We start from the raw sequence: 25870 nt of genomic DNA, 5'->3' as shown, positions 1-25870 counted from the left end.
TACAACCTGACTACCGATTCTATACTGCCACCGAAAAGCCCAGAGAGTCCAAGGTGAGACCCCGAGCAGCTCAGCAGACTCAGCTGAGGTCCAGCGGAAGGCGGTATTACCTGGCCTGCTCTGGAGGGCTGGGCCGCGGGTGCAGGGCAGCGCTGTGCCTGGACTCAGCAGATGAAGGCCGGGGCGTTCTGTCGGGACAAGGACTGGGGTCAGCCATATGGGATCGGCCCAGACCTAAGGGGCAGAAGGCTTGACTTTAAGAATTGCAAGGAGAAGATAGCAACATGGTCTCCAAACAGTTCTATTACTCTGACAATGAGTTCTACTACCCTTGTAAATAGCTGTGTAGGACATAAGTGATCTCACCAAACTAACAATTCAAGCCCCTAAATGGAACTACAGTAGGAATAATAAAATGTACCCAACTAACCAGTGGTGAAGGGAAAGCCACTGTCGCTCTGCACATGTCTGCATGCCCAGGAAATTGCTAGAAAAGGACACTACCCCACCACTGCCCACAGCAACCCCGCACACCTTTCCTGTTAACCAGGAAAGGCAGGTCCAGAGGGAGGACAGCAGTGCTGGGGCTCAGGCGACCCCGGGATAGGCTCCTGATCCTTCCTGCCATCTCGGGCAGGCTGCACTTGGACTCGGGTAAGAGGCCCTCCGAGGACCAGAGCAAACCCAGAGCTTCCTGCAACCCTCCTGGCAGCCGCTCACCTTCCAGATACATTTCACCATCGAGGCTTCTTTTTGCTTTGGGAACAGGAGTGGAGGAGAGGCGTCTGGAGGTGGTGCCCCTGCGTGGTCGTGAGGCCTTGCTGCCCGCCCACGCCTCCGAGGTGCTGCTCTTGTCCTCTTTGGGGATGCCCACCAGAGGCTGCTCAGAGACAACTCTGTCCTCGGCACAAGTGCGTCTTTGGGATGAACTCGAATCGATGCTCTGGAGTGTTCCTAGCAAGTGCAGGGGTGCTGGGCTCTTGGCTGCTAAAGGGCTTTTAGCAGGGAGTTGACTAACTCTTCGATGGTAATTTTGGAAAGCTTTCTCCAAACGTTCGGTCTCTTGCTCTAGCTCTTTCATCCTGGCCTTGGTATTGGCTACAAACTCAAGGTCAGAATCGCGGGAACTGCTCTCTGCGCTTCCATTTGGATAACTTATGATCCTTGGTATAACCACCACCGGCCTTTCCTGGTGGAGAGGATTTTTTAAGACATCCCCATCTACATCTGCATCACAAGGCACCGCCGTCTTGCCACTCAGTAGTCTGCTGACAGACTGCTCGATCAGAGACTGCGTGGGCCTGCGGTACACTTCGTTCTCGAGCGCTGCGGATTCCAAGAAGACCACGTAAGAAATGACAGGAAAAGGCAAAGGAGAGTTAAAATAGATCGAAATCATGATTTTTCAAAAACGAAAGGCGGTATTAAGGACAAGCTTCCACATTAGTTTCTGAAGGTGCAGTCATGATGGTAATTATTAACACTTATCAAAAGATTATATGTACCTTTCATTACACATGATATTACTTCACAATCCATTACACACAATTGTGAAATCTAAAAAAGCTATGAAAACTGAAAATATATTCCTAATTTATTTGGTGGCAAAGCCCAACTGATTTGGTTGAAAAGCTTGACCTGAACCAACATAAACACATTTATGATCTTCACTTATTCCACCTAGCATGAATGTTCATCCACTTGATTACAAAGTAATTACTGTGTTTCACTGCAGGGCGCTGTGCAGAACCCCCAGGGCCATGGCAAAATCCATAAGCCAGAGCCCATGGCCTGAGTTTCCGATAAGGGAAGGAGGACATGCAGTCACAACAACGCTGTGGGCTAAGAACGCTCACTGCTCCCATTTTACGGATGGAGGGCAGAGACTACTGAGGCTGGCTCACCCAGTGAGCAAGGCGGAGAGCCGCTGGCACTGCCCAGAGCAAAGCCGGCACTCCGGACCACTACCTCTCCTGCAACGCCTCCGTGAGGATGCCGCCAGACAGAGGCTCACAATGTGCAACGCGGGTATTCAAAAAGTTCTACCTTCTTGAAGTATTTTTCCTGATATGAGGTCACCAGAATTCCAGCTGCGGACAGTGCAGCAAACAGAATTATGGAGAGACAGTGAAGAGCAGGCAAGAGTAGAAATGAGTAAAGGGAAAACCTGTGTGGGGAGAAGGGAACAAGGGCCTAACCAGGACAGAGTGCGAATGGGACAGAGGGGGTTTCGGAACAAAGAAGCGAGAAAGCATGCCCACCGGGAGCACGGAGGAACCTGCTTTCTGCCTGCAAGCAGCGAAAGAAGGTGCGGAAGCTTTGGCGTCCCTGTTAGGAAGTAGGAAGGGGCGGACGTCACGCACAGCAGTGAAAATGGAGTAAGAAAACGACAGCAGCAGCCATCCCCTCCGTGTCATGTGTCCCAAGCCCCATACTGCCACCCATCTCGCTTCATCTCCATCCACACGGCCCAGCGCCACTCCTAGCCCAACTATACAGTGAGGACACTGAGGCCCAAGGAAGTTCAAGGGAGTGAGCCCAGGGTCAGAGAACAGACTTCACAACGGGGACCCGAAGCAGGTCGCTATAGCGGAGGACCTGGTTGCTAGTCCTGAAATAGAAGTTTTACTTCTCAGCTGACACATATTTCTATAACTCTTCCCTCTTCCCGTGCTAGGAGAATTACTAAAAATTCACTGAGTCATCATCATTACATTTTCACAAACATCAGAAGCTTTACACACACAAAGACACACACACACATGTTAAAAATGTCTTTGACCTGTCTGGGTTTGCTTCAGTTGCAATTTCAAATCGGCAACCTGTATAGTTAACCTCTTTACGGAGTCGTCATAATCAAGTATCTGGGCCTTCAGCTGTGCAGAATGTTCGATCTGAAAAGATTTAGGGAAGGAAAAGAAATGAGCATTAAGACAAATCACAGCTTATTTCAAAAGGACCCATTCTCTCCTCTGGCTTATTCTTTCTCTTTTTTGCCAAATCTGAGCAGGTTTATACCTATGAAACCACAGAACACAGTAACAAGTTTTCTAGCTCCTTCTTTACTCATCTCACACAGCAGCTACTCCAGGACAGGAGACAGACAGTATTAAGTCGCGGGGTGAGGATCAAGGGATACTTTGAACAATGGGCACCATCACGACTTGGAAAACCACGTGTGTAGGGGAGTTTACTTTCCTCTTGATTGTATCACTATTATGAATATAATGTCACAATCACTCAAGAATTTTCTCAGATGAGAAAGAACACTGGCGGAATGATTAGCATATGGGGGGAATTTCTTATGTTAAAGTAGATCTGATTTATGCTGGTGTGACCCACACTGAGTTTACACACCCACAAAGTACACCACCCTGACACCCAGATGAGCCCAGAGCAATACTCACTTCACTCTGCAGCTGTTTCTGCAAAGCCTGCTTGTGGCTTTCGAACTCCTTATGCTCAAATGCGATAGCGTCTTCTGCTTTCTTTAGTTCTTTCTGAAAAACCACCAGCTCGGGAGATGGCTGAGCTATACCTATGAAGGTAAAAAAGCTTGGTCATCACCAACCTGAAGTTTTCTCATTTCCCTTCACAAAAGCAGCTAAGGAGGCTTTAAGACAGTTTTGCTCCTTCTTTATATGCACACAGTTCACATTAGTTTTACTAGATGGTCTAAGAGCAATCCCGAATCACCAATTTCAGAACAAAAGAATTTAATGCACATAACTGCAAACTCTACCACTCTTCAGAGTTCTACTCCCAGTATAAGAACTCCTTCAAATCCTCAAATGAACATGAATGACCACCTCCCTCCTCTACTATGCATAGAGGCACAGAAAGCACGCTCTGTCAAAGCCTGCCAGTGACAGCCCCTAGGTCCAATCCAACCTGTGCCTCTGTTAGCGGCACTCAGGGTCCAGAAAGCAAGCAGATGGTGTTCCCAGTACGGGCCATCAGAGACCCTCTAATAAAGAGACACTTACACAGGGTGGTCACAAAGGGTGGCGCAGTTTCCTGGGCTGGACTGCAGCCACGCGGTTACTAGTCCTCAGGCCTGGAGGGTCGGGGAGGGAGGCACTCCCGGAGCTGGACAGAGCGAGCAGGCACAGGGCGCTGGTGAAGCGTCAGGAATCTCACTTTGCTGAGACCCAGGGCCAGCCCAGGGCTACTCCGCAAGGAGGAGATGGAGAAGGGATCACAGTCACCTCAACCTCGCTCTTCCCTCCTTCCAAGCGCTTGATCGCGTCCCCACTGGCCGGTTCAGCGGGCAAGGGGAGCCGGGGCCCTTTTTTGTCTTAGTGCCACGACTACATAGCAGCAAGCAAAAACTAACTCCGATTGGAGAATCTTAATTTTATAACATCTTCCCAATTGAAGCTTCCCTGACAGGACAAAGCGCTTTCAGAATACCAAGCTAATAGCAATTACAAAGCCATGCCAATTAGAAAAAAAGACCTACGGTTTAGGAGACGCATGTTTTCACTTCTAGTCTCTTCCAGTTGTTGTTTAAGTAATTTATTTTGTGCCTGAAGCTCCAGTTTCCCTTCTTTCAGGAGCGCATAGTCACTCATCTCTTTCACCTTTTCATTCAGCAGATGGTTCTGCTTGGTTACTGCCGAAGACCGGGCTCGGACAGACTCTAACTCAAGCTGCAAATTGAAACAGAAAAACCGGTACCTGAACGGTGACTTTACAGGGTTGCCTCCGTGAAAGCTGGCGGGCCGCCCAGAGCTGGGCGTCACGACTGAATGAAGGTTCCTTGACAGAAGTCTGGTTCTCCACGACGAGACCCCAACTCCCGCAGTACAAGTCATCTTTTGCCCTAGCGCTGGGCCGGGGCAAGTTCATCCAGCTGCTACCGTGTACAACCCTGTCCTGCAAAGCTAGCGCTTCTGATCATTACCCCATTTTCCAGATGCAACTAAGGGTTCAACCATGGAATAAACAGTCCAAACACATCAAGAGGATAAATGAAGATAAATTACGTATGACTAAAATTGAAGTTCCATACATTGTCTTAATGTCTGTTTCAAAACCACAAGCTTAACAATTACCTCAAGCTCTTTGACACGATTTACTGAATGATTAAGTTCTTCCTTTTTTGAATTAATAGCTGTGAGCTCCTCTTGCAAATGGATAGCTTTTTCTGAAAGAAAGAGCCAACCAATTAACATCATCATGTTTTCCTAGTGAATATAAGATCATTTAATAATTTATGGCCCATAGATCAGCTCTAATGACTACTATTTCATTATCTAAATAAGCAGACATCAGGGCCAAAAAAAAAAAAAAAAATCAGCAGGCAAGCACGAAATAAGCCCTGTTACACAACAGGTGATGGGATGTTAACTGCAGCTGTCAAGTATGTGGCAAACGCCCTCCTGCTACACATATATTAAAATGCAAAATATCTCAAAGACTGAAAAATTATCCAGCTTTCCTAGTTTCGGGCTAATGTCTACAAGAGTTTAAGAGGTTATTGATCATGTGAAAATATCACGAAACAGAAAAATACACTAGAAGTAAAAGAAATAAGAAACTAGGTCACAGGGACAGGGAAGTCAAAATTTTCCTTAGGAAGAAATGAAGTCTCTTTCATGGTTAAGAGTGGTATTGAAGGGACACCTGGGTGGCTCAGTTGGTTAAGCAGCTGCCTTTGGCTCAGGACATGATCCCAGCGTCCTGGGATCGAGTCCCACATCGGGCTCCTTGCTCAGCAGGGAGCCTGCTTCTCCCTCTGCCTCTGCCTGCCATTCTGTCTGCCTGTGCTCGCTCACTCCCCCCCCCTTCTCTCTCTGATAAATAAATAAAATCTTTAAAAAAAAAAAAAAAGAGTGGTATTGAAGGGATGTCAGTAACCGGCTGCCACCTTCTTAACAATCACATTTACCAAAATACGCTGAAATCAAGTTGGATAAAATCCTGCTGACAAATCACTGACCTTTGTGAATATACAGAAGGTTAAACACTAAGGTTCACAAAAATGTAGTGAGAGTACTTTTTTATTTTGTGAAATTAAGATAACAAAAAAACAGGTAACTTTTGTAGTGACAAGAATGTGTTAGCTCTGTCTTTTTTAGGATACAGAAGAGGCCCAATTAGGAAAGCTAACAGCCTGTATCAGTGCTGAAAAATACAGCTTGCCCCCAGAGTCACCTTTATTCTTCCTTTCCTCTTCAATCAGCCTGTTAGTTCTGGTGATATAGTCATCCTTTAGTTCAAGTTGATACCTGCCAATCAAAAAAACCAAAAATGAGCTCCTGGTCGCTTTCCTGGACAGACTGCCGTCAACACATGAGCTTATCTATGGCACCGGGGACCCCAAGGTGAAAACAGGTAAACCTCAGGCTCTCTCAAGACAAAAGCCAGGGATCTGAACATAGAAGGTCCATAAAACCCAGCTGTGATCCTGTTAATCAGGTCCCAAAACTCAATCACACAAAAATCAAGGGTCCCGATGTTGTTGTGAGGTTACTGAGAGCAATTATTTCTCAGTTGGTCTCGACTGACACGAGGCAGTAAATTAAGGTCAACTTACAGTGTGCATGACACTCTAGATCCCAAATGATAACCAAGTCAGTCACTTGTCATCCAATTCCACTATCCTTTCTCCACCCTCTAAGATATGCACTTTTGCCCTTCAAGGAGGAGCACGGTACTGAGAGCCAACTGCCACCAGCATTAGACCCGAATTAGCGATACCCAAGGCGCAGCTCATGCGGCTTCAGCCACCTCCACGAGCCATTACCAGCTGACTTTCTGGTTCAGAGGCCAGAGAAAGGAAGGAGAAGCAATCCTGTGATATTCTCCCAACTTCAATACCTGCAAAAGTCATCTGAGGACACCCAAAGCCTAACAAGTGATACCAAACAGTTCACTCTATCCATGGTTGGGCAAAGCTAGCAAACTGTGAGGAATAAGGAAAGAAAAATGTGTGTAACAACTAGATGTACTTCAGTGTTCGCTGGTATGTTAGAGGAGCAGACGTAATACATAGATGAGACTCATCATTTCAAAAGTGATACATGAAAAGGTGTTACTTTTCTTTTTTAACAGAATTCTTTTAAAGAATAACCTTCAGAGACCTTTGTGGGTACTCCGGGGTGGAATACCCAGGACAAGTTATGGGCAAGGCAATAAGGTGAGGCCAGTCGGGGGCGCCTACGTGGTTCAGTCAGTTAAGCATCTGCCTGCAGCTTAGGTCATGATCTCGGGTCCTGGGATGGAGCCCGACATCGGGCTCCCTGCTCAGCCGTGAATCTGCTTGTTCCCTCCCTCTCTCATTCTCTCTCTCTCTCAAAAATTCTAAAGAGGCCAATGACTAAGACACGGCCAGAGAAGCTGAGCGGAGCCACCGCTTCAGTCCACACGCACTTAGTCAGTACTAAGAGAGCACTCAGTGCGCGCCAGCTGCCGTGCCACACGGTCGGGAAAGCCACCATCCGGGCTTTATGACTTTGCACAAAGACACTCTTCACCGGAACACACACCGCAGGCTACGGGAAAGCCCCAGGGACTACATCTGTCCATCTTCTCCTCTTCCATGCTGTGTTGTCCTTCACAGAGCTAACCCTTTTTCTGGATTCGGACTTGGCAGAACCTTGAAGGAATACCAGGCACATGTTCAGTGACAAACGCTGTAACCAGGAAGAAGGCCACGGGAGAAATCGTGGCCTATCCCCATCTTCGTGCCGGTGTGAGGCGAGAATGGAAAGTGATCGTACTTCTGACTTTGCAGCTGCTCAGCTGTGAAAACCGAGCAAATCCTAATGTGCCCTAAAAACTAAAGCAAAGCATAAGCCTTCAGTCAGTGTCAGAGAAGCTACGAGTAAGAATGAGCAGAGGATGCCATTCTCTGTACCTTTCTAAACCCATCTTAAACATTCATGGGAAAGGCGCGACTAGAAATGAAAACGTGTATTTTTTTAAACCCCAAATGTTGCCATAAACTGTCCATCTTATCTATTTCATCAGTGTTGCTATGTTTCTAGCAACTTAATGGAACACAGGATTCCTTTAGCAGTGCCCAGCAATTACTTGAGAAGTTCATTCTTGAGCTTCTGGTCATAGCTCTCCTCAATGCCCTTTATATCCAGCTCCTTCTTCCTAAGTGCGTCAGCTATGCTTTTATTTTTTTCCTCTTCCAGCCTCTGAGCCCTGAAATTAGCAAAAACAGAGAAAGCAAATAAGAAAATCACAATATCTGAAGTAACAAATTTAGGGGGAAAAAACCACCTGTGTTTTAGTTCCTCCATCTACTTAATAAACTGACTTTGCTAGTTCATCAACTAGCAGATGGAATGAATTATCCAGTGGCTCCTGCCTATGGGGAGGGTGAATGTAGTAAGATCAAAGTGGTCTCTTAGCACACTCAAAAAGAGGTTCCAGCGAATCGATGGCCATCATCAATTTAGGGATGAAAGAGTGATGTTTTTAGTCACAAAGCTACAACCCAAACTCTAGTGTACTTAAATGCTTATTTCTTCTAGAATGTTATTTCTAACTGTGAGACTTAATTGATGAGCCCATAAGAATTATAGATAGAAGATTCGTTTTTGGCATTTAATAATCCATCAACTGAATGTCGAAGAATGCCAAAAGAAAGAGCAAACAATAGATGGGTGCTTCAGAACCTCCAAATCCGGAGAACGGAGTGCTTCTCATGGTGAGACCCCCCCCCCCCCGCCCCATCACCCACAAAACCAACTCTGGAGCCAGGAATTCACAGGTACTTAGAACCAAACCACAGTGAGACCTATGAACACGGCCTGTTCCAAGCAAAGGATAAATCCTTTGTGTTAGCGCTCCCTCTGCTGGCTAATCTGGAAGGCAAAGGCGCATTAAATCACTTGAGTTTAACAGGCTTAGACGGGAGGAGTCAGGGAGGTGGAGGTAAGGAAATGACAATATAATCATGATTATGTAACCAATAATCTGCACACATTTTGTCCCTTTACTTTTCTCTCTCATTATCCATGTGCCACTTCCATACCATGAAAAGGAGAGTAAGAAAGGCAGAGAGAAGAAATCAAATGAACAGAGCCTACGAGAATGAAAAAACATTAAAGAAGATGGAAACAAACTTAAATAAAATTGGACTCCTGGAGTATCTATGAATGTCAAGATCCCAAATGGGGAAGAGAGCTCATTCCACCAACTACAGACTGGTGAGCCTGGTATTAATCTCAGGTAAAATCTGAAGGCTGAAAAATCCATGAGCACTTAGAAAAGTAACACGACACCAGGAGAAACAGTTTAAAGAAACAGTTTCACCCAGGACAACTCAAGACTCAGCGCTACCATATATATATGTTTTTTTTTTTGGCAGCAGAGCAGGTAAAGGTGGAAGGTCTGGGTGTCTAGAGTTCAGCCTGCTATGTGCGCGTGCAACTCTGAGAGCTGAATGACGGCCCGTAAGTGAGAAAGGTGGGATTTGTCAAAGCATCATTAGGTTCTTCAAATTATGTGTCTGGTCTTACTGTAGCCCGATGATGGCGCCTCATTCTGCTTTCCCCCAATGTCTAATATTTCATCAATGAAACCCTAGTCTTTGTTTCTCTTGTGCCTTTTAAAACCAGGTGTTGTCACTTTTACATCCAAAAACTTGGCAATTAGCATCAGACTATTAAGACACCTATTTAGTTCTTTAAAATCTCATTCATTCTGAATATGCAAAACAAATGCCCGTTACTCACAATTCAAAAGCTTCCATTCGCTGCTTCAGCTCTGCTTCTCTGCCTCTTAGCAAATCTATATCTTTTAGTAGAAGCTGCCTCTGAGCATAAATTTCTCTGGTTTCCATCTGTGTAAGAAAGCGTTAATTTTCAGTAAGCAAGCTAAAGAAAATAAAACAGATCTGAACTAACATCCTGTTTCCTAAGTTCCGGAGAACAAACTCCAGACATTTAGTGCCACAATTTCCCTTTCAAGAGGCTCCAACTGGAGGTACGCTTTTCCTAATTCCTCACCCAAACATGTGTTCCCTCCTTCAATGACTGTGAAACTCCATTAGCCTGTATTCCTAACATCCCTTGTCTATTTATTCTACATAGTATCTCTCAGACACTTAAAATTTGGTAAGTGCTTCAGCAAGGAAAGGAATGACAAAATGTATATTCAGCAATAAAGTTCCAGAAGACTAGAATGCTCCTGGTTCTGTTGCTGTCAGAGAGTTCCTGTTCCTAAGTCATTCTGACTCAGCAGTAGCAAAAGCTGAAGGAATGGGCCTCACTTCCATTTGTGCGTTCACTGAGCAAAAGGCTTCACAGAATACCTAGTCCATGTCAAACAGCACTCTTGGAGCTGGCCAGAGAAAGACGCAGAGATACGGGTCCCATCTTTCCAGAATTCACAGTTTAGTCGGGGAGAGAGAAATAATCAGATGATGCCGTGAGGATGTTATAACTGAACTACAGAAAGACCCCGGCAGGCGCGGCAGCCGAATGGGTCAGCAGACCAGGGAAGGTGTCACATTCCAGCCGGATTTTGAAGGCCAAGAACGTTTCATCAGAGACAGAAGGAGAAGGGCATTCCGGGTGGTGGAAGAAAGACACGATGCTGTGCGTGAGGAGGGCCCTCCGGTCCAGAGCCCTCAGAGCATCAGTTAACTAAATGAACATTCTGGTCTGGGAGCCGACCGGGCTGAACGAGTCAGACTGACTTGAGGATGCCCTTATTTATCTAAACATAATCCAATCATCTCAAAGACAGCCGGTGCCGCCCACATTTCTTTTTGGAGGAGCCCAATCACCAGATACAGTAAACAAAATCATACTGGGGTGTGGTCAGCATGAGCCGACGGGCTGTGACCACGAAGCCCGATCCAGAGCTCTGGACGGCAGCAGCTGCAGCCGGACACAGGCAACAGTGGTCCCAATCCCGGCAGGTCAAAGACAGCCCCTCGCGAAAGGAACTGGACCTTCCTATAAGAATGGACCCATGCCTCCTGCACGCCAGAACCTTTCCACCTCCCGTGCCATCACTTTCCGCAAGAGAAGATCAAACAGCCACCTGGCTGACTTCTGCAGGCCTGGACTCCGCCACTCTGGGGACCCCGTGCTTTAACCCAATGGCAGCACACAGTGTGTTGTTGCCAGTCGGCCTGAAACCCTAACCTCTTGGCGCACCCACACTTATCCGTCCTCCTGTCGGTAGCCCCAGACCTAGTCCTTGAGGTTGGGCCCTCCCCTCTTCCCTGGGTTTATAGCTTCCCCACTGGCTCCCTTCACCACCCCCACTGAATCCCAAAATCTTTAATTAAACAGGCTGCCTTTGTCAAGCCAAGTCACTTTAGCTCTATAAAGCTCCACTCCACAAGGGCCTCTTTCTACCCTAGCTGACCTTAAAGGCCTCCCAAGAACGGGAACAGGACACTCGCCCACAAGCGCCCGGTTTGGTCGGTACCAGGCGCAGGCTACCGTCTCAGCCGAGCCCTCAACACGGCGCCGGTCGTCCTATCTGCTTTGGGGCGTTGCTCTGCCTCTCCCCCCACACAGCCGTTCCGCAACTGATCCTCTTCTGGAAGCTGCCCCCCAACCCTCAAACCTGCCCAAGAGGACGAAGCTTATTCAGTGCGAGTTTCTCACAATCCCCACATGGATGTTCGCACTCTCTGTTCTTTCCTTCCAGCAATTTCGGAGGAATGAAGTCCGCATATCGCTTATAGGCCGATCCTTCTACTTGTGCCCTTGAGCCCCATCCCTAGCACTCTCGTAGGGCTCTGTCCTGTCTGCCCAACTCATCCCAGTCTCGGACCTCGAGCCCCTCTACTAAGAGCTGCAGGAAACAGACACCCAGTAAATAATTTTAAAATGTTACCTCTTGGTGCTTTTGAATTCTCTCAAGGGCCATCTTTTCCCGAGAAATGAGGACTTCAGATTTTGCTTGACAAGCTCGCTCCAGTTCGTTCCGGAACTCAGCTAATTCCTTCTCAGCCTTTCTTTTCTCTTCCATTTTAACTTTTGCTATTTCCGTATCTTTAAAATACTTAAACTGCCAATTGATTACAAATAACTGTAAATACCAATAACTATGCTAAAGAAATAACTTCTCTCTTGATGGTTAGAGTTAACACGAATGCTGCACTTAAATACATTCAGTTTAACTCTTTAGTTTCCTCTCATTAACTGTACCTGTAGCGTTCATTCAAAAAGCACCAAAAAATGACATTAATTAGATAGAATCATATGTGCAATAGTTTATCACATTCATTAGTAAAGATTCTACATTTTCTCCCTTATACCTAAGACTAAGACATTAAAAGACAAGCACCAGTATCACCCTTGCTAAGAGCAACAAGATACAACTTACCTTTTGACACATTTCTTCCCGAAGCTGCTGTTCTATTTCTCTCTTATATGCATTTAACTTTAGTTCTAAAGATTCTAACTTGGGACACCGAGGGTAAGCATCAGCAAACTGATCATCAATGAGCTGAAGCTTTTTCACTATTAAAAAACAACAACATGGGAAGTTAGGATAGAGAGATGCGGCCAGGTGAGCACGAGGCTAGAGCTCTGTTCAAAAGCGAAGAGTATACTTAGGGGGATGTGCAGGGATCTCTGCCACTGACTCTGAAACATCAAAAAATTAAGACGGATTAACAGATGGGACAGACAAGGGCTTAAGCAAGTATCACACAAATTTACTGGGAGAATCAAGTACACGAGTGTTCAGCATCCAACTGTTTCCACCTTTCTGTGTATTGGAAATTGTTCATCCTCAAATGTCAGGGGCGAAGGAAGCAAAGCGTACAGTATAAGCCAGAAAACACTGGTTTCTCTTTCCAGTCCCTAAGTGCCAAGGCAGAGAGCACTTTCAGTGGACTCTGGTTAAAGGTGTGACTCAAACGTTCAAAACACTGACCTTAAAATAACCAAAAATCATGTACTTCAACTCCTCTCCTTTCTAGGAAAGGAAAGTGCCCCCTACAGTTTAAGGGAGTCCTAGAGGACTAAGCAACTATGTGGTGGCCTAACGGGGACTAAGACCAGGCCCACGGACTGTCCCGCAGTCTCCTGCCATCTCCAGTACCCAGAGCCCTCAAACCAACTGCGGATCAGTGTGAGCCACATGCAAACCTCGACCTAGAGGACCACCACCAACACCCACCAAAGAAGATATGCAGGGTAAAAGGCTGGCAGAGGTACCAGCAGTGTTCGTCTCTTTAGAGAATTTTAGACATACTTTCCGTTGTCCTTTCTGTATTTTCCAAATGCTCTGTAATAGTTACTGTTCAATTCAGAACTCTCTAAGGCGCATGAGGCCACTGAGTAGACAAAATGTGACCATCTGAACTGACAGGTGCTCTAAGTGTAAAAGACACACCAGATTTTAAGGACTGAACATAAGAAATTTTATCTAAACTAATCTCATTCGTTTTTGTTTTTGTTTTTGTTTTCAGGGGAAAGCACGAACGCAGTCCCCCACTACCACAAATTATGCAGTCGAGTTTCCCACATTTGGGGAAATCGCAGGGGTCAGCACATCCGGAGTGCAATGGATAAGCCTCGCCCTGGGAAAACCACCTTCGTGATCATGGTATCTCCCCTGCCAGGTAAGTATCATTCGTTTTTTTTTAATATTGATTACATGTTGGAATATTTTGGTCATATTGAGTTAAATAAAATATATTAAAACAAAGTCACCTGTGGGTTTTTTGTTTTTTCTTTACTATGGCTACTAGGCCATTAAAAATTAAACATGTGGCTCATATTATTGGACAGCACTGCTCTAGAATAAGCACATACCATGTTCCCAATGGAATAAAAGCTATGACAAAATTAATTAAAGGCCTCATTATACAGTGTAACTTTTACAGATTATAGGCTTATCTTCTTATAGGTTAAAAGCACTATTACTCCTTAAGACTCGGGAAGGGCCAAGAAATCGATTAATCACATAATTTCAGAAAACCTGGACTCTAATATCAGTTCTGCCCCAGACTTGCTTCCAAGCTGCTCTTCCTCTGTGGACCCCCATTTCCTTAACTATAAACTAAAGTGATACACCAGTAACTTCTCTAGTTTTCTACACTGCAAGTCGTCCAGGATTTTCTCAGGTAATGGCTATAAAATTAAGTTAGATGAGACACAGGGAAGAACCTGCCAGTTAAGAGAGGTTGAATGCAACACACAAGGAGGAACATGAGCCTTTGGAGTCCCCTTGAGACGTGGTAGGTATAGCCTTAGCAGTCGCAAGAGAAGGGAGCAGTACTGGAGAGAAGTTCGGGTCCCTTCCCACAGTGATGCCAGAGGAAACGAGGCACCCCCCCCACCACCTGTGGGTTGCATCCCTCCCGGTCAAGGAACAAGCTCATAATACAGTAAATCAAGTCACTGTCATTTGAAGAGAAAACAGAACAATTAAAATTCTGAAAGAAGGCTACAGTTACCAAGAGAGTCTTTGCTAGGAAATGTTGAATTTGTCTGTGTTTCCATATCACGGCTCGCTTTGGACTGATGATATTCTGCCAATTCTCTTAAAAATTGCATGAGAAAACCTAAAAGAAATAAAGCGTATAATATAGTTTCACGGCACCAATTTCTTTCATTTAACCATTGCTCAGTCACTGTTTATATAATCTTGGTTTTAAAACATTATCCTTGGGGCACCTGGGTGGCTTCAGTGGGGTAAGCCTCTGCCTTCGGCTCAGGTCATGATCCCGGAGTCCTGGGGTTGAGCCCCGCATTGGGTGCTCTGCTCAGTGGGGAGCCTACTTTCCCATCTCTCTCTCCCTGCCTACTTGTGATTTCTGTCTGTCAAATAAATAAATAAAATCCTAAAAAAAAAGAAAAAATTTTTAAAAATTATCCTTTTCTCCATTCTGTATCTTTTAAGAATGATTTCTAAGGAAAGGCCTTTGAGAACATGGCACAAAACCTAGAAACAATAAGGATAAATATCAGTCTAACAACGTAAAAATCAGAAACCTATACAGCATGAAATAAAGTCAAAAGATAAGTGATACACTGGAAAAAAACATCTGCGGTAATAATATGGAAACAGAGGACTAATTTTCATAGTATCAAACTGCTCTTACAACCAGTAAGAACAAATGGAAAAATGGAACAAGACATGGACAAAGTTTACACAAAAATATGTTTAAATATCAAATGTGAACAAAATTATAAATAAATGCAATTTATTTGCTGTAATAAATTACAACAGAGAGACTGCATTTTCCCAGTAAGATTGCTGAGATTAAAAACAAAGGCTCAGGGGTGCCTGGGTGGCTCGGTGGGTTAAAGCCTCTGCCTTTGGTTCAGGTCATGATCCCAGGGTCCTGAGATCGAGCCCCATATCGGGCTCTCTGCTCGGCAGGGAGACTGCTTCCTCTCTCTCTGCCTGCCTCTCTGCCTACTTGTGATCTCTGTCAAATAAATAAATAAAATCTTAAAAAACAAAACAAAAGACAGGCATATAGGACTTCTGGGAAGATGGCAAAGTAGGAAGATTGTAAGCTCACCTCCTCCCACGGACATACCTAAGTAACAGCCACAGCAGAGCAATTAACCCACAAATATGCCCACAAATTGGACAACTAGGAAGAAGTGGATCAATTCCTGAAAACATATAACCTTGAAAACTGAATCAGGAATAGAAAATCTAGGGGCACCTAGGGGCTCAGTGGGTTAAGCCTCTGCCTTCAGCTCGGGTCAAGATCCCAGGGTACTGGGATCGAGCCCCGTGTTGGGCTCCCTGCTTCCGCCCCTCCACCTGCCCGTGCTTGCTCTCTTTCAAGTAAATAAATAAATAAAATCTTTGAAAAAAATAAAGATAAAACTATTACCAAAAACAGAGGGAAAGGGAAGATTCCAAATTCATTCCACAAGGCCAGAATTACCAATACCAAAATCAGATAAAGACACTACCAAAACAAAGCAAAAACCAAACAAAAAGCCACAAAAGACTATAGGCCAATATCTCTGATGAACACAGATGTAAAAATCCTCAACAAAATATTGGCAAATCAAATCCAACATTACAAAAATTATTCACTGTGATCAAGTGGGATTTATTCCACAGATAAACAAGTGTGGTACAAATATCTGCAAATCAATCAAGGTGATATATCACATTAATAATGGAAAAGATAAAAACCATATGCTCATCTCAATTGGTGAAGAAAAAGCATTTAACAAAGTACAACATCCATTCATGATAAAACTCTCTCAACAAAGTAGGTTTATTTTTTTTTTATTAAAATAATGGCATTTACAATAGCACCAGAAGTAAAATACCTAGAAATAAACTTAATGAAGGAGCTGAAAGACATACACTATGAAACTATAAAATACTGATGAAAGAAATTGAAGATGACACAAATGGAAAGATATTTCATGCTCACGAACTGAAAGAACCAGTACTGTTAAAAGGTTCATACTAACCAAAACAACCTACAGATTCAATGCAATGTCTATCGAAATACCAACAGCATTTTTCATAGAACTAGAATAATCTTAAAATTTGTATGGAACTAAAAAGATCCCCCAAAGAGCCAAAACAACCTTTAGAAAGAAGAATGAAGCTGGATGTATCACAATTCCAGACTGCAAGATATACTACAAAGCTGTAGTAATCAAAACAGTATGACCCTGGCACAACATCACACACATAGATAATGGAACCCAAAGGAGAGCTCAAGAAATAAATCCAATTAAGCGTGAACCCCTACAACAAAGGAGGCAAGAATATATCATGGGGAAAGTGAAGATCTTCAACAAATTGGGCACCTGGGTGGCTCAGTGGGTTAAGCCGCTGCCTTCGGCTCCGGTCATGATCTCACCCGCATCGGGCTCTCTGCTCAGCAGGGAACCTGCTTCCCCCCCTCTCTCTGCCTGCCTCTCTGTCTACTTGTGATCTCTCTCTGTCAAATAAATAAATAAAATCTTTAAAACAAACAAACAAATGGACAGCTACATGCAAAACAATGAAACTGGACCACTTTCTTACACCACACTCAAAAACAGGCTCAAAATGGATTAAAGTCCTAAACGTGAGACCTAAAACCATAAAATTCCCAAGAAAACACAGGCTGTAATACCTCTGGCATCAGCTGTAGAAAGTTTTCTAGACAAGTCTCCTCAGGCAAAGGCAACAAAAGCAAAATTAAACCACTGGGACTACATCAAAATAATGAGCTTTTGCACAGCAAAGGAAACCATCAACAAAACAAAAAGGCAACCTACCAAATGGCAGAAAACCAGTGCAAATGATACACCCAAAAGGGAATCAAAGTCCAAAATCTATAAAGGACTTACACAATTCAACACAACAGAACGATGTGATAAATAAATGGGCAGAGGACCTGAACACACATCTTTCCAAAACCATCCAGATGGCCAACAGACACATGAAAAGATGCTCAGCATCACTCATCATCAGGGAAATGCAAACAAAGCCACAAACCGCTCTCACCGCACACCTCTCCCAATGGCTAAAAGCAACAGCACAAGAGACAACAAGTGTTGGCAAGAATGTGGAGAAAAGGGAACCCTAGTGCACTGCTGGTGCAAATGCAAACGGGCGCAGCACTATGGAAAATAGTATGGAGGTTCCTCAAAAGTCAGAAACAGAATCACCATATGATCCAGTAATTCCAGTACTGGTATTTACCCAAAGCATACAAAAGCACTACTTTGAAAAGATCTATGCACCCCTTTGTTTACTGTAGCTTCATTTACAACAAGCAAGATACAGAAACACTCAAGTGGCTTTCTTTTTTTCAAGATTTTATTTATTTATTTGACAGAGAGAAAGATCACAAGTAGGCAGAGAGGCAGGCAGAAGAGTGAGGGAGAAGCAGGCTCCCTGCTAAGCAGAGAGCCCAATGCAGGGCTCAATCCCCGGACCCTGAGATCAGAACCTGAGCCAGAGGCTTTAACCCACTGAGCCACCCAGCACCCCTCAATAGATGAATGAATAAAGAAGATAGGCCCACAACGGAATTGTCACTCAGCCATTAAAAAGAATGGAATCTTGCCGTTTGCAATAACATGGACATACAGGGTATAATGCCAAGTGAAATGTCAGAGAAACAACTATCATATGACTTCATCTGCATGTGGAATTTAAGAAATAAATGGAAAAACAAAGGAAAAAGAGATTCAAATACAGAGAACTAAAGGTTGCCAGAGGGGAGGTGAGTGGGGAGTTGAGTAAAATAGACAAAGGGGATTAAGAGTATACTTGTTACAATTAGTACTGAGAAATATATAGAACTGTTGAATCATCACACTGTACACCTGAAACTAATATACCACTACATTAATAATTGAATAAAAAAATAACAGTATACTCAGGCAATGAAATAATACATAGCAATTTATATAAACAAACCAATGCTAAAGTAGTCTGAATCAACGTCATAACGCTGAAAGAAAGAAGCCATACTCATGACATATTGCAGGAGCCCACGCATATAAAGTGTAAAAACAGGCATTAACAGTCCACGGTGCTAGATATCAGAATAGCAGTGGAGAATGGGAAACAGGGAAAGCGTAGTGATTGGGAAAAATACAAGAGAGGCTTCTGGGATGCTGGCATTATTCTATTTCTTGTGCTGGGAGGGATTTCCTGGGTATATTTATTTTTTTGATGGTTTCACCAAGCTATAATTTCTGCATTTTGTATTATTATACAAATACATTTTTGTTGAAAAATGTGCATGTGTGTGTGTATACATATAAACATATATACATGTGTGTATATATGTGTGTGTATATACATATATATACACACATAAAATAATGTTCATGATTGCATTGTTCATAATGCTGCTGGATTCATCAATTATGGCATTAAATTAAGTGGGGCACATCCATTAAAAACAAACAGGAACACCTTCGTGATCCTGCCACTTCAGTTTCAGACCAGTGCAATACAGTGAGTATCACAATGAATTAAGTCTAATGAATGTTTCCCAGTACACAGAGAAGTAATATTCCCACTATACTCAAGTCTGCTAAGTGTGCAATAGCATTCATTATGTCTATAAAAAGCAACATACTTATCTTAATTTTAAAATACTGCTAAAAAATGCTAGCCATCATCTGAGCTTTCGGCCAGTCACACACAGTCTGGCTGGTGGAGGGTCTTGCCTTGGTGTTGATGGCTGATAACGGATCAGGGTGGGGGTTGCTGGAGGTGGGGTAGCTGTGGCCAACAGCCAGACAACACCAAAGTTAGACACACTGACCCTTCCTTTTTTTTTTTTTTTTTTTTTTTTTTTTTTTTTTTTTTAGAAAGTTTCTTTTTTTTAAAGATTTTATTTATTTATTTGACAGACAGAGATCACAAGTAGGCAGAGAGGCAGGCAGAGAGAGAGAGAAGGAAGCAGGCTCCCCGCTGAGCAGAGAGCCCGATGTGGGACTCGATCCCAGGACCCTGAGATCATGACCTGAGCCGAAGGCAGCGGCTTAACCCACTGAGCCACCCAGGCGCCCCCACACTGACCCTTCCTTTCAACGAGTTTTCTGTAGCACATGATTTACTCAAAATAGAACGTCTTTCAAAATTGGAGTCAATCCTCTCGAAACCTGGCACTACATTTATGTAATAATGAAAGCCCTTTGTTGTCATTTCAACAACCTTCATGGCATCCTTGTCACTAGATTTCGTCTCAAAAACCACTTCCTCTGCTCATCCGTAAGAAGCAACCCATCTGCTCAAGTCTGACCCTGAGGATGCAGCAGTCCAGGCCCATCTGCAGGCTCCAATTCTAGTTGTCTTGCTATTTTCTACCCCATGTGCAGTGACTTCCCCCACTGAACTCCTGAACCTCTCAAAGTCATCCATGAGGGTTGAAGTCAACCTCTTCCAAACAGGGGAATGGGGAAATAGACATGTTCGTTCGCTTGGGAGGAAATTTTGTCGGGGTCTCTATATGCTCAAATGCACATGCCCTTTGACCTCATCATTCTGCTTTCCTAAGTTTACACAGCTGTACTTCCAGAGGTGCACAAACGGTGTGCTGTACACACCGATTGCTTCCAGTGGCAAAACAATAAACAATAAAATCTCCACCAATAGGGGTTAAATATGTTCTTTAAAAAATAATTAATCTGGGGCACCTGGTGGCTCAGTGGGTTAAAGCCTCTGCCTTCAGCAAGGGTCGTGACTCCAGGGTCCTGGGATCAAGCCCCACATCAGGCTGTCTGCTCAGCAGGGAGCCTGCTTCCTCCTCTCTCTCTCTGCCTGCCTCTCAGCCTACTTATGATCTCTGTCAAATAAATAAAATCTTTAAAACAAAACAAAACAAAACAGCTGGAAGGACTTGGCTTTTTTTTTTAATCAGCCAAGTTAAAGGCCTTCTTGCTTTTTCCCTTTTCTGAAGACTTTTTAAAATCGATGTTTCTCCCTTCCTCTAATGTGACCTACATCCGTTCTTTCATAGCCATTGCTTGCAATTCCTCTTGGGCTCATCCACTAATCTCCGGACCTTTTCCTCCCAGTCCTCCTGTCCTCTCCTCACACCTTCCTGCTACTATTATGCTCAGGGTGTCTGCTCTGCCTTTACAGAAAAGGTAGGCATATTGCAGAAATGTTCTTCGAGATCCTGCAGTCGATAATTTTCCAAGGTGCACTCTTCCCCTCACTCATTCTAGGTGAAGAATGGTCACCTTTTCCCAGTTCCGTAGTACTATTCAAGGGCCCCTAATTAGTTCACTTCCCCCTCCCCTCCCCGATATATATATCCCCTCTAAAAAGGAATTCTCTGCTCTCATTTATTCAAGCATTCATTTACATTGGTATGGGCCCAGGGGTATTTTACACATGGTATTTCAACTCCTCTGTGATCATGTAACATTTTTATATAATCCAGTATTTTATTTTGTTGCTCCATTTGTTCTAGCTTTGGCCTTTCGAAGGTCTTTCATGGTGGATTTTTTTTTTTTTTTTAATTAAGCCCTTCCTTTCATCTTAGCACTATAAAAGATCCAGGCTCATCTTGTACACTCTCTGCCCCAGTCCTGGAATCAGCCATAGCTCCCGGCAGCTTTGGCTCCTATTATTACAGAATGGTATTGGAATCCAAATCGTAGTGCTCCGAACGGGGCACTAGGCGTGCTCGGGGCTACTGGGGTGTCACTGCCTCTAGGCCCTCTCAGCCTCCAGGACAAGGAAATCTAAGTGTTCCACTAACCTGTGCAGACACATATCTGTAAATACCTCTGTATATCCTCTGCATCTATATTAAGATAAACTTGAGCTTACCCTGAGGGCTCCAACAAATCCATTCCCACACAGATCATTCCAGCCTCTTCCCCTTACTGATCCGTGAAGCTGCACTCTCCAAACGCTGAGAAACTCGGCGCTCACCCTCTACTACCCATCTGGTTAACTGTGCGGTTCCAGCACACATGTACAATGGTTTCTAAACTGTTAAGCAGTACCTCCATGAGAAATAACTATCACCCTGAACATGGTGCCTATATACAGTTTCATTTGCTTTTAGCCTCACTGTTTCATTTCCAAAGCTGGTCGAGCTCAGCTTCTTTTTTTCCCCATCCCCTCCGGTGAGGTTATTAGTTGGTTTGGTCAGTCTGCAGTCCATCCTGGGATCACCTGACCTCCTAAAACTGCATATATAAAGTTCTACAGGCTTTGACCAATATCTAGAGCTATATATCCTACCATTACAAGTATCCTACAAAATGCCTTCAGGACCCTAAAAAATCCCCTATGCTCACCTATTCAACCTCCTACACCCCTTCCGTCCAAATCCCTGGCAATCACCAACCCACTGACCAACTCTATAGTTTTGTCTTTTTTTTTTTTTTTCCAACTTTTTAAGACTTTATTTGATAGCCCGAGAACAAGCAGAGGGGAGGGGGAGAGGAAGAGGGAAAAGCAGGCTCCCCATTGAGCAAGGAGCCTGAAGAAGGGCTCAATCCCAGACCCTGACATCATGACCTGAGGCAAAACCAAGAGTCAGAAGCTTAACCAGCCGCACCACCCAGGTGCCCCAGCTTTTGTTTTGGCATGGATTGACAATTCATTCCTTTGAGCCAAACAGTACTCCAATGCCTGGATGTACCACAGCTTGTTTACCCATTCACCTACAGAAGAACAATTTGGCTGCTCCCGATTTCTGGCAATTATGATAAAGTTGCTATAAACATTTCTGTCTGGGGATCTTTATGGCCCTAAGTTTTTCAACCAGCTGGGTAAACAACTAGGAGAATCACTGTCAGATGGTATGGCAAGACTAGGTTTAGCTTTGGGAGAAACCACCGATCTCCCCAAAGGCCTACAGCATTTCGCAGCAACACTATCAACGAATGGGAGTTTCTGTGGCTCCGCACCCTCACCAACATCTTGTGTTGTAAGGTCTGGATTTCCGCCATTCTAACAGGGGCATGGGGAGATCTCTTTGTTGTTTTAATCTGCACTGCCCTGAAAACAAGTGCCATGGAACATCTTTTTGTATGTTACTTGCCATCTCCAGATCTTCTTTGGTGACTTGTCTGTTCAGATCCTTTACCTATTTTTAAACTGTGTTGTCTCTTTAAGACCTCTCTGTATATTTTTGGTATGTCTTTTAGGAGATGTGGTCTTTGCAAATATCTTCTCCCAGTCCGGGGCTTGTCTTTCCATGCTCCGTGTCTTTCAGAGCAGACGTTTTTGATTTTAATAGAGTCTAACTGGTCCATTTTTTTCTTCATATATATGCTTTTAATATTCTATCTCATCACCAAACTGAAGGTCACATACATTTTTTAATGTTTTCTGAATTTAATGTTTAAACTTTTTAATAAGTTTAATAGTTTGATACTTAAAATTAGATCTACCATTATTTTAATTCTTACAGAAGATAGAAGTTCTGTGTCTAGGTTCGTTTTTGTGTATGAGTGTCCAACTGTTCCAGCACCACATACGGAACAGACATCATTCCTCCCTTGAAATACCTTCACCTGGGCACCTGGGTGGCTCAGTGGGTTAAGCCTCTGCCTTTGGCTCAGGTCATGGTCTCAGGGTCCTGGGATGGAGCCCCACATCGGGCTCTCTGCTCAGCAGGGAGCCTGCTTCCCCACCCCCCACCTGCCTCTCTGCCTACTTTTGATCTCTCTGTCAAATAAACAAACAAAATATTAAAAAAAAAATACCTTCACCCTTCATCAAAAATCAGTTGACTATACAGTTGACAATTAACACGGGTTTTATATGGGGATTTTTTTCAATCAATATAGGTCAGTACTGCTAATGTACTTTCTCTTTGATTCTTAATGACATGTTTTTCTCTAGCTTACTTTGAGAGTATGGTATATCATATATTTAACACACGAAATATGTGTTGACAGTTTATCAGTAAGGGTTCCAGTCAACAGCAGGCTGTTCGTTTTGGGGGAGTCAACAATTCTAGTGGATTTGGGACTGTACAGCATCCCTGGTGGGGGGTGCTCAGAGCCCCTAACCCCTGTTTTGTCCAAGGGTCAACTGTATTTGTGTAGACTGATTTCTGGGCTCACTGTTCCATCCTGCTGATATATGTAGCTACTGTGTTACCCATCAGAGGTAAAGATTTTAAGTTCCAGAAAATAAAGAGCCAATATTTAAATTTTCTGCCTCATCCAAATTCTCTACACAGCTTTTTTCTCGGCATTAGTATCTCTGAGAAGTTGGGGATGAAAAGGATGGGTAAGTGTAATCTAGGGGGAAAGTACTACAGCCATTCAACAACCCAGCACACTTAAAAAACAGAGTAAAATAAAACTATATACAGGTCTCTGCTAGGGCCTAAACAATAGGCACAAAATATCTTCCTACGTGTTTTCTATGTTCTCATTTTCTTAATTGGAAGCCACAAATTTTTAAAAGTATTTCATTTTAACAATAGCTATTTTAGTGTCAGCAAAGAGTTCTACCCAAATTTTGCCATGAGGATGCCTGACATGTCTACTATGCAGTTTTTCTGAATTTCAGAACCTATACTAGGAGGCTGGGTGAAGCTGGGAAGAGCTTTTAACCACATGTCTTTCCAAACCAGAAGCATTTTGACAGTGTATAAAGGTGAAAAACTATTTTTTAAGACAATACGAAATACCTGTAACAAGTGGATTATTTCCTAATATCCCTTTAGGCCCCGAGTTTCCTTCTGAAAGGAGAGTAAAGGTACAGATAAACAAACGCTATATTCCTTAGATCTTCGTGCCTTGGGCAATAGGATAAGCACTATTCGTGGTGGCTATTTAAGCTTAAGATTTAATTCTTCAGTTACACTAAGCACATTTCAAATGTTTTAACAGCCACACATGGCTGGCGGCGACCAGATCAGACAGCAGAGATACAGGTGCCCCCCATCTCTACAGGAAATTGACATTAGACAGTCCCGTCTTGGAATACCGAATATGGGATCGCTCGCCATACCAAAGCTCAGAATGGATGACCTACTTTGCAGGCGCTCCAGAATGTCCTGTGATCTGATTTACTCGTCCTCTGCTAACATTACTATCAAGAGACAAGGCAATTAAGTCATAGACTAGTGGCTGGCAGAAACGAAGTACTCAAATGTTTGCCGAAAGTTAAGTTCTCAATGAATGCCCTACTGGGGACGGTGGTAATACTGGCAACAGACAAAATCCTGGAGCTCATCAACACAAAAGGGCCACTATGTACTATTACAGATTATTTACAACAGACCTAAAAAGTATGCATTTCATCCAAGTTACCAGGTTAACTTAACTTCATGCTATCTAAAGTCTATCGTCCAGTCTAGCTCATGGTCTGGCATGTTATGGACTCTATGAAGGTTAAATATCAAGCCCAAGAATAAAGTAATTAATCAGGCTCATATAAACACTTAATAAAAAATATATATGTAACACTTATACTGACCTGATACTTCATTCTTTAAGCAAATATTAAGAATCTAGGAACTGTACTTGAGGGAGACATCTAGATTAAAGACACCTAGCCTTAAAATCGTTAGTTTGTGTGTGTGGAAATGTTCCCAACTGTGGGTATCTTTACAAAATGCAGCTTTCACATCATTTCTAGGGTTCTATCAATTTCTGTCTATAGTTTTGGGGGTTTTATGGTATCTAAGGGCAATTAAGAAGAGTGGAATTTAGGGAAGTGACTGACATCTGTCAAAATACATGAACTGTTCTATTTAAAAGTTAAGGAAGGTATTGGGGTGCCTGGCTGGCTCAGTCAGTGGGGCGTGTGACTCCTGATCTTAGGGTCATAATTTCAAGCTCTACATTGGGTGTAGAGATTACTTAAATAAAATCTTTTAAAAATATTAGGTAAGAAGGTAAGGTACTGTCACAGCATGGAAACTCAAATTCATATTAAATTCCCTACTCATACCCCTCAATATTGCTTTCACAGTTTTACAGGAAAAAGTAAATGACAAAAATGTTGTTATTTTCTACAAAGATGAAAGCTCCTACCTTTGTTTTCTTTATCAAATCCTGAAATCTGTTGAAAGAAAATATTTTATCTTTATTCAACTGTTCAGTTACAATTAACAGACCAAAGCAGGTTATAAAAACTAAATAATCCTACCAGTGATTTGTAGAGACTGGATTCAGGGTTGATTTTAATGAGTTGTAATAGATCTTCCATAGTAAATACCTTAAGGAAAAGAAAAGTTAGACATATTTTTACATCAGTATTTAAATGATAAACTAGGACATTTCTGAAGAATCATAGTTCAGACCAAATTAAAAAATATTTTGAGGGGTGCCTGGGTGGCTCAGTGGGTTAAAGCCTCTGCCTTCGGCTCAGGTCATGATCCCAGAGTCCTGGGATCGAGCCCCACATCAGACTCTCTGCTCGTCAGGGAGCCCACTTTCTACTCTCTCTCTCTCTCTCTCTGCCTGCCTCTCTGCCTACTTGTGATCTCTGTCTGTCAAATAAA

General features: G+C 43.4%; 1 protein-coding gene and 1 non-coding gene across 12 annotated transcripts in view; both read right to left on the bottom strand.

The window, feature by feature from the left end:
* The window catches only part of OFD1 (OFD1 centriole and centriolar satellite protein), a 55001-nt gene that overhangs the window by 11781 nt on the left and 17350 nt on the right, over positions 1 to 25870 (bottom strand). For 8 of the 11 annotated variants that reach the window (XM_059158097.1, XM_059158103.1, XM_059158102.1 and 5 more), the window contains 14 exons: positions 25516 to 25584; positions 25401 to 25428; positions 14396 to 14503; positions 12313 to 12449; positions 11821 to 11994; positions 9699 to 9805; positions 8041 to 8160; positions 6160 to 6233; positions 5058 to 5149; positions 4463 to 4652; positions 3408 to 3538; positions 2783 to 2894; positions 721 to 1326; positions 111 to 234 (listed from right to left, as the gene is read on the bottom strand). In XM_059158097.1, coding sequence (XP_059014080.1) covers positions 111 to 234; positions 721 to 1326; positions 2783 to 2894; positions 3408 to 3538; positions 4463 to 4652; positions 5058 to 5149; positions 6160 to 6233; positions 8041 to 8160; positions 9699 to 9805; positions 11821 to 11994; positions 12313 to 12449; positions 14396 to 14503; positions 25401 to 25428; positions 25516 to 25584 — 2072 coding nt within the window. Of the gene's footprint in view, positions 1 to 110; positions 235 to 720; positions 1327 to 2782; positions 2895 to 3407; positions 3539 to 4462; positions 4653 to 5057; positions 5150 to 6159; positions 6234 to 8040; positions 8161 to 9698; positions 9806 to 11820; positions 11995 to 12312; positions 12450 to 14395; positions 14504 to 24396; positions 24454 to 25400; positions 25429 to 25515; positions 25585 to 25870 lie in introns of those variants that run through there. The other 3 variants (XM_059158104.1, XM_059158105.1, XM_059158108.1) reach the window with 3 other exon arrangements.
* Positions 13403 to 13566, bottom strand: LOC131822399 (U1 spliceosomal RNA). Its single transcript, XR_009350258.1, has one exon. It is a non-coding gene; the product is annotated as a U1 spliceosomal RNA (small nuclear RNA).

Source organism: Mustela lutreola, chromosome X (assembly GCF_030435805.1).
Source record: "Mustela lutreola isolate mMusLut2 chromosome X, mMusLut2.pri, whole genome shotgun sequence".
NCBI lineage: Eukaryota > Metazoa > Chordata > Mammalia > Carnivora > Mustelidae > Mustela > Mustela lutreola.
The sequence above is the reverse complement of the archived record's forward strand: the minus strand, read 5'-3'. Positions and strand labels throughout refer to the sequence as shown.